This window comes from Mastigoproctus giganteus, chromosome 8 (genome assembly GCF_048544385.1).
Source record: "Mastigoproctus giganteus isolate SK-2022 chromosome 8, ASM4854438v1, whole genome shotgun sequence".
Lineage (NCBI taxonomy): Eukaryota > Metazoa > Arthropoda > Arachnida > Uropygi > Thelyphonidae > Mastigoproctus > Mastigoproctus giganteus.
Window position 1 is genome coordinate 22283990 of NC_143582.1, and position 9453 is coordinate 22293442.

Below are 9453 nucleotides of genomic sequence, written 5' to 3' on the forward strand. Positions count from 1 at the left end.
TTTCTCTAGTACTTTCCCTGACATGTTGATACAAATAACAGTCATCTAGTTGATTTAAAAATTTTGTTCCCCATGTCGAGTTTCCTTCCCATTTACTCCAATCAATTAGAGGCAAATTGAAATCACCCATAATAAGGCATTGACGCTTACTTGCCCATTCCATTTGCATGTAGAGGCTTTTGTCATAATCTTCACAATCACCTGGTCTGTAGATTACTCCTACTCGCATTATACCTTTGTTTCCAACTAACTCACACCATACAGACTCTGTACTAGCATGCGAAAGTTAACTGGTGAAGAGTTAACTGGTGAAGCATGTTGATCTTGTAAGGAAACCGGTGGAGGTGAGATCGAAATACTTCGCCCATCGAATATCTAATCTTTGCAACACCGCTCTAGCACTAGTTTACGAGTGTGCCACATCTACAACAGCAATCATCAACGCTGTATATACACCACCCTCCAAGACCATTCCACCACCCCTCTTTTGGTGCAGTTTATGATAGCCTACACCATCCAAAGTCAACTATTGGTGATATTTTAATGAAAGAGAAGAGTGATAGTACCATCATGCACAGGAAGACCTTGGAAACTCACTCCACGTGACCACTATGCCTGCACAGTGGTTAAAATCACTTTCCTCCACACATCTGGAGCACCTAAGAATCAGCATGAGTTGGTTCTCAGGCGCCCCTAAAATGGCAGTTATGTTTTTTCCCTATAGATGTCTCTGATTTTTAAATGTATAGCGGATTCACCTTTTGGAAATGGGGTATTTCACCACACAAATTCCTGCAGACACCTGGAATTGTTGGGGCTGCTCTTACTCTCAATCCTATTCTTAAATTTTCAAACCGTTAAATAAGAAAAGTGTTCTGATATCAAAAAAAAATGAAACACTTAACGAGGAGACAAAAATGTGACTTAATTACCTACTCGATGACGTAATATAAAAATATGCATTACATCTATTTAAAGGTTCATTATTTACTGAAACTTATTCAAAATAAGTGTACTTCCTACTCATTTATCTTACTTAGAGACGTAAAAAAAATAATTCTTTCTCTTTACAACTATTTTAATTAAGTTGTACCCTGCACCAAAATGTCTAAATATGCAAACAAAAGTAATAAAATATAAATTGATCCTAATGAAATAATTTATAAACAGGAATTAATGCAAAGTAGTCTCCTGCGATCTAATAAAAATAAGATTATATAACGAAACGCTTGTTGTCAAACGAAGAAATATTTCGATGGTATAATAGTTTTTTTTAACAACAGTGTTTATCTCCTAAATGTATACACCCAGTGTTCAAAGTTCCTGCTCATGCAGAACCTTTCCGGATATTAATTGGACAACCGCTCACCAAGGACATATCGATTAGGAAAATGGGCTTTGAAATTCGTCTTAAAAAGACCCACGACTGCAGACTGGATTATTACTCGCATAGGACACGCACGCACTGTCTCTGATCTGGTAATGATCGTGAACATCCTCTTGGGCTGCACCAGCGGATACACCGGTTGTGTACATAAGAGCATTTATGTTAATTCCTGGACAAGTTTCCACACTGAATTACCTCTAATTTCTAGGATACAGACTACAGAGGTGAGTCATTAAACGAAATTTGAGAATTAAGTATCAATTATATTCTTCCTACTTATCCTTTCTGCTACATGTTTTAACAAGTTAGTTGTGAGTGTTTTCAAAATGGAAAATGTACAATCTTAACCAACATTGAAGCCAGACAAAACACACCAACGCCTAGTAGCCTTAGTTGCTTTGGCAGGAATGGTTGTTGTAGTAGGATTTTAGGAGCATCAGCGACTAAGGCCATATTGCTTCTTTTATACTGTCTGTGAATTGGGTGTGTTCTGTGGTCGGTTTGATGTTTGCTGGATGAAAAACCTGAGTTTCGGTTGAAAATGCCACGCTACCCTCGCCTGAGACCTTTGAGGGGAAAAAACGAAATATTTCTATCAAACACTTAGTTCCCTGATGGAAGAGCAAACGTGAATTTCTGAAGAATTGATGTGTATCTTTGAACTTCTTTTTCAATATGGCTCATGTCACTAATAAGTGAATAATCTTTACAATTTATATAAGATTGAATGCTGTATATAAGTCCTCTTGGGTAACACGGCGGATATAATCGCCGTCCTCTCTGCACTGGATGGAAAAGGCTCATGTTCGAATCCCATCAGTGATATGACAAACGTTTAAGGCCTTTTTTTCACAAAGTGTCCAAGTTAGTCTCAGGCGAGGACAACATGGTTTTCCCTCCCGAAAACTCGGGTTTTTCATTCATTATAGTAGTAATAGTAGCAGCATGTGATGCAAGAAAGAAAGTGTATAAGCTTATGCAGCATCAGCCAAAAAAAAAAAAAAGAAAAATCACACAATTCCCTCCAAATGCCTGTCCAGTTCCTCCTTAAATTTATTCAACCTATCAACTTCCACAACGACAGATGGAAGTTTGTTCCAGCAATTAACCACCCGCTGGCTAAAGGCAAATTTCCACACATCTATTCTACATCTGTCCTTTCTTAATTTGAACTTATGTCCCCGTAGGTTCGTAATCTGAACAAGTGGAAGGATCCCATTAGAATTCAGCGTGCTCAACCCATTCAAAACTGTCGGAGACCACTGTACTCGCCTTTACGGAAGCAAAAACCCTTCCCTTTACCCCTGATGATAATTAAATCTTTAAGTAAATCCCACGTCAGTACACTGTGGAAACTGTCTCCTAGTGGTTCCTTTATCTGCAAATTCTTAATACACGAATGATCACTGCTGATAACCAGATCAAGAGTATTACCCTCTCTGGTTGCCTCTCGAACATGCTGCTGCAGAAAACAATCATCCAATAAATCCACAAAAGTCTGACTAGTGTGTGAGTGACCAACCCACAAGTTCCAGTCAATATCTGGGAAGTTAAAATCCCCCATTATAAGACATTCTGATTTACTGCCCCACTCTATTTCTCTGTACAATTGTTCATTGTACTCATTCGAGTCATTAGGCCATTAACACACTCCTACTCTTATTTTTGCTTTCGCAGTGCTTATGTCACACCAAACTGACTCAACCGTGCACTGTTCATCTGTATAAACTGGATGCACTTCTTTTGGGTTTATGTTTTTCTTAATTAATTTCTTTATTTAATTAATTAATTAAAGAATTAATTAATTAATTCTTTTCTGTACACATTGTACTTCCCAAATTCCAGTTCTGCATTCCTTATATCTTTGTGACACCACGTCTCTGCTATCCCAACAATATCCGCCTTTGATGTCTTGACCAACACTTCAAATTCGTCAAATTTATTTACTATACTTCTAGCATTGGTATACATGAAAGTATACATGCACCTATTCCTATTCCTAGTTACCCTAACACATCCCATATACCCACCTATTTCACGATGACTGCCATCAGTCCCTAAAACCCCCAACACCCCACGCTCCAGGTCGCTTCTTATTCTAATAGAAGTTGTTCAAGAATCACCTTCACCTCTGCCTGCGACTACTGTTAAACTATTAGTCTTTGTATCCCCCCAAAGCTATCAGTTTTCCGACCCACCTAACACTGCTTCGATAGCATCAGCAAATATTCTTGCACCCTTTCTATTTAAGTGTATCCCATCCCTGTAGAAGCAATCTCTCCTGTTAACAAGTACAGTCCAGGCTGAAAAAAATTCTACCCCTTGGGCCTTGCACAATCTTTCCAGGGCCGAATTGATCGAATGTCTTTCCCTTAACATTTTATGACTATTGATGTAATACGATTTATCAAATGAAATCTTTATTGCAGTTATGTCCAGCGGGCCAGCACTGACGATCATCTTCTTGTTCATTTTCGGCGTTCAGTGCGCAACCGAAATTACCAACAAGACGGATCACTTTTCTTCCAAGTCTGAACCTGATTTTGGACCAAGCTTTGCCGAAGTTCCAGACCATTGCAACCCTGACGTCATCAAACAAAGGGGAAACGTAACCATTATACATGGATTGGAACCTTCAATTCCATTTGATAAGGCTCTTGCAGTTTTCTTCGTGGTGGGACTCTTAGCAGCGCTGATTGCGTACCTTTTTCACACCTTACGGAAGGTCGTCTACCACGATGCCAATAATCTAGATACCGCCTTTGATGCTGGAGGTAAGGTATCCATTGGATTGACAGCCACAACCATTGTTTCTCAATGGACATGGAGCGCCACAATGCTGCAACCCGCTACAGTTGCCACAAAGGTACAATATTTTTTGATTAATTTACGATTTTTTATATAAATTGGACAAATTGCAGGTTTTTAATTATTAACTCAATCAGTGCTTTTTGATTTTATCTTTCATATTTTATATTTCAGTACGGGATTTGTGGGTCGTATTGGCATGCAGCTGGGGCCACCATACAGGTGCTTCTTTTTTCTATTCTGTCCATCCAACTAAAGATCCGGGCTCCTGGAGCAAAGACTTTTCTGCAGGCAAGTAACAGATCTCCCTTCAGGGTGAGTGTTGTAAAATACTCATCCTGGAGAGAGCTCATTTATATATCTTTGTATCGTTCTTTGAGTTTTGTAAATAGAAGAATACAAAATTACAACTCCAATGATCAGAATACCTGTGTCAAAGAAACATTGAAAATGGGAATCAATATTCTTTTATATTGCAGGTGATCAGGGCAAGATTTGGCAAAACAACCCACTTGGTCTTCTGCGTCTTTGCGGCGTTCACAAACATTGTCGTGACTGCGATGCTGATCCTTGCAACTTGTGCTGTTCTCAACAGTTTAGTGATCGGAATGAGTCAAGAAATGGCAGTCGTCCTACTCAGTTCCATCATCGGATGCTATACTTTGATTGGTGGATTGGGAGCGACTTTCTACGTTTCCTACCTCAATACTAGTGTTATATTCATTATTCTACTGGTTATGATGGTTGAGGTAGGTGGTAGAAGATGGATGTGGATCAAAAGTTAGATATATATTTAATAAGCATTCATTCTTCTTCAATATACTCTTGTTTTTTGCCTTGTTAGGTGTACCACAATCCTTACATGCACAAGGAGAATATCTTTGGCAGCTCTGATGACGTGTTTAAGTACTTAATCTGTATACAGAGCCCGGAAGGAAATGCAGAAAGAAGTTATCTGACATTCTTCTCGACTACTGGTCTCTTCTATGGAATTATAAGCATCATTGGGAATTTTGGTGCTGTAATATGCGACCAGTCTTTCTGGCAAAGCAGTGTGGCAGCTAAACCCAGAGAGGTAGGCCCAGTACGTTGATTATACCTAGAATATTGACCACTTAATGGAATCAGTAGTATCTCTAAGAGATTTCTTTGTCAACATTTTTAATTTATACATCATATACTCCCCAGAGAGTTTAAGAATATATGGATTTAGTGAATTGCTTAATTCTTAGGGCGTTTGGGGATTCCTCTTGGGTGGCCTAACATGGTTTGCTATTCCATTCGCCTTATCAAGTACCATGGGATTAGGTTATTTGGGTCTTAGCAGTTTCCAAGGGCAGGAGCTTCTCTCTGAAGATGATGTCAACAGAGGTAATTACTAGAATACCTTAACTCTTTTTGTTAAATTTATACATATCTCTATGGAATGATGTAAATAAAGATTAACAAGATGTTTAAATAGTTGCACACATTTTGATTAAATCCCTTAATTGCAGATTAATCGTAGGGAAATTTTAAAAGAATTTATAGAATCAAAAAGGATCAGCTTTGTTTTTTCACACCGTGTGGAAAAAGATTGCATTAGAATGCGACAGAAGGAACCCTTATGGCTTTCTTGTCAAACTATGGCCCGAGTAATCGGTCTGGGGAAGGGAGTTGAGAATGTTCCAGATACTCTTCCCCATGTGACAATTGAGTTACATTTATCAAAGTTATTACCACACTTTCTTAGCGGGAATCCCAGAATAATATACCAAATTGGTATATTATTCTGGGATGCTTAAGGTAATGGAGAATAAAAATCTGATCTAGGGGTTTACTGTCTCACCAGCTCAGGCAAGTTGCTAGGAAAACTCGTGGGGTTCTGTCAATGGAATATCAGAATTTTGCCCTTAGCGACAAGGAGGTGATTGTCCTGTGGTATAAGACGATGGTAAGGCCATATTTTGAGTACTGGATACAGGTATGGAAACCTCGTTTTAGGAAGGACGTGGATCTATTGGAAGAGTAAAAAGATTAGTGAGAGGAACAAAACCGTACCAAGAAAGACTTCAGATATGTAAATTGCAGCATCTAAGGACTAGGCACCTTCGAGATCTCATTGAAGTAATTAAGGCTTTAAATGGATTTGGTTACTAAATGCTGATAGCATCGTTGGTTTCAGGAGATGTTTGCAAAAATATGCTTTCAACCAGAAAGTCTTCTGTAATGGCAGTTTGTAATTATGATCCGTGTGGCAGTTTATATGTGGATGCCTAGTGAAATTCTTGTAGTACTCGATTAGAATGTGATTATATTGCAAATATATGTTATTGTCTTACAGGACTAGTATCTCCAATTGTAGCTCAAGTACTTCTAGGAAAGTTTGGAAATTACGCCATGATAATCTTGCTTTTAATGGCCGTCATGTCAACTGGATCTGCAGAAGTTATTGCTGTGGCATCAATCATTATCTACGACGTCTATCAGACTTATTTGGTACCATTTAGGTAAGTGGACGTGAAGAGTGGTCATTCTTTTTTGGTAGATTAGTAATTCTAATCCAGAATGGGGTTTTCTCCCAACTAACTGACGTTATTAAGTCAATTGTACAGCATACTGTAAGATCGGATTAGTTATTGTTAGGGCTTTGGACCTAGCAATATCCAATACGATCATTGTATAGATCTCATTCTACAGATTGTAATTTCTTCTTTTCGAGACTTAAGAAAGTTGATGTTAATTGATGCTTCTATTTCTTACAGGTCTAGCCTAAAGGATGGAGAATGCATCTTATGTGGAAAGCCGTATTACGTCGATACCCCTGACCTTCAAGTATGCAAATGTATAAGTATGACCTCCTGCTCACAATGTCAGTCTGATGATATTGAACGATATAAGTGTGGACGCCTTTTAAAGCCACATTTTAGATGTCCAATGCATGGCGAATACAGAGAATACAGGGAAAGATTGCGCAGCTACAAAAACTGGTGTATCGTCTGGGCCACCATCATAATCATCCCTCTGTTCCTCTTCGCTTACTTCATAAATCTAAACCTCTCCTGGACTTATCTCTTCATGGGAGTTCTCATTGGATCATGTATTTTCCCAATTCTTTTATCCCTATTTTGGGTCAGAGTGAACGGAAGAAGCATGATTGTTGGGGCTGTGGGTGGTTGTATATGTGGAATAGTTTCTTGGCTAGGGATAGCCTCTACATACCCTGAAGGACTGTCGAACTTTATCCACAATACTGGAAGGGAACTACCTATGTTAGTGGGCAATGTTGTTTCTATCTTATGCGGTGGAATCCTTTGTACAGTGGTAACTATGATGACCGGAAAGCGAATGACAGTATCCGAAATCGAAAAAGAATGGGAGAAGACTAGAAATATCGATAATCCTCTACATCCGTGGACCGAAACCTATAAGGAGGACTTTGAGTTAGAAAAAGTTAATTCAGCTCTGATTGCTAACCTCCACAAGAAACCACCGCTGAAAATGATAGAAGATATTTTTAGTAGGGCTCGGATTACAGCTTACACTTTGGGAATAATGTTTGCTTTGATTTTCGTTTTTGTGTGGCCCGGAACTATGTTGGTAACCCGCGTATTGGACTCAACTGGATTTCTTGTGTGGACTTCGATTTCAAGGATCTGGACTTGCTCCGCTGCTGCTTTTATAATCTTTGTACCTCTTGTCCAAGAAGTGTCGACAGTTTGGAAGCAAATAAAGACCAGAAAATCAACTGAGAAGATATAAACAAAGAAATTATTGCGTCCTTTTTTGTGACAAGAATTTATAAGAGTGTTCAATTGATAAGATCATATTTTGTTGTAAGTTAGTTCTTTCTGTCAGTTAGTTTAATTATTGTAATCTAGAGTCCTCGGGAAAGGTGAAAGTCTCATCCAAGGCTTCTATTGCATGGAAAAGTTCAACTTGTTCAACTTCTAAACATCGTAATTCATATTAAAGTTCGCCTTTTAATGGTGATGGTTGTGGTGTCCATCATGATGGTTAAGGTCATGCGATCTTCACGTTCATGATTTTGATGTCCATGCTGTCCCTGAAGCGATGGGACTTCCAAGATGGAAGGTAACTGAATCAAGTGATACATTCTTGTATGCAGAAGATATTAATTAAAATTAAAAATTGATTTTTTGACTGTATATAAAACATATTTGTCCACAATTACATTATTGATCGATAGATGGCGCCACTACTCAAACAATAAAAGCGTAAAGTTAAGCTGCAGCAAAGGAGGTGGCGAGATACCTATCAGGTGCTAATTTCTGTAAAGCATTTTAGTTTTTTTTTTCTTTTTTTTTTTTACTCCAGAGAAATAAGTTCAGAGTTCAATCGAGCTTTGAAGTTAACTTAGCTGGAGTTCGAGTGGATAATAGTTACAACGAACAACACTAGATGGAGCTACAGTACGATAATAATGAGCGCGTGAAAAAAACCATTGCTTTTTTTCCTGACTCTAATTAGAAATTAAGAGAATACTAGACATCTAAACTGGTTCTTTTTTTATAAAGAACGTTCTGTTGATCATTATCTGGAGATAATAATACTGCGACCTGTTAGTGCCTGCTTGAGTTTATGTAAATGGATGAGATAGCCGATTGGAGTGTTGCAGAGAATACTAAGTAGGCTTTTCATCATTTCTGCAGGACAAGGAAGTAGGAAAAAAAAGCTAATTAATAGTTACAGTTAAGATGTTGTTGTATTTTGCCTTTAAGTTTCACTTTGCACTGAGTACACCATCGAAGGCAGCTTTTGCCACTGGTATCTATGATCCTGGAGGAAATTTTAATTACACCTGGCTCACGGAAACCATAACAAATGGTTTCCTCAGACCCTTTGATCCCTCTTTGTGAATTGGAGATACATTTGCACATCTCCAGTCCATGGGTACCTCCCCTGAGTCCAAAGAAGCTCTCATAATTATGGCTAAGGGTTTGCTTACTTCCTTTGCTGCCTCCTTTAATATAACTGGATAGATCCCATCCACCCCAAGAGCCTTTCTTGTGTTTAACTTCAACAATTTCAAAAATAACATTCAAAGAAACAATAAATTTTTGGCATTGGTAAACGTCTATAAAAGGAATCTTCATAAATACTTCATGGTTAATCACTGGGTACGGCTCTTTTATTGGCTAGGTTGTTTGACCTTGGACTAGAAAGTAAAGATTTTTGTTCTTGTAGATCTAGATTATACTGGGCACATTTTGAATCATTGTTCCATCTACTGTGATCTTAAAGATTCTTTGCGTCCA

At 38.3% G+C, this 9453-nt stretch overlaps 1 protein-coding gene across 1 annotated transcript; it reads left to right on the forward strand.

Annotated features, from left to right (window-relative positions):
• Positions 1–3818: 3818 nt before the first annotated feature.
• LOC150081341 (uncharacterized) lies at positions 3819–8596 on the forward strand. Its single transcript, XM_090380177.1, has 8 exons — positions 3819–4253; positions 4370–4510; positions 4675–4944; positions 5040–5270; positions 5428–5566; positions 6519–6684; positions 6940–7774; positions 8513–8596. The coding sequence occupies exons 1-8, from the start codon at positions 3819–3821 to the stop codon at positions 8594–8596; spliced, it is 2301 nt and encodes a 766-aa protein (XP_090236303.1).
• The last annotated feature ends 857 nt before the right edge of the window (positions 8597–9453 follow it).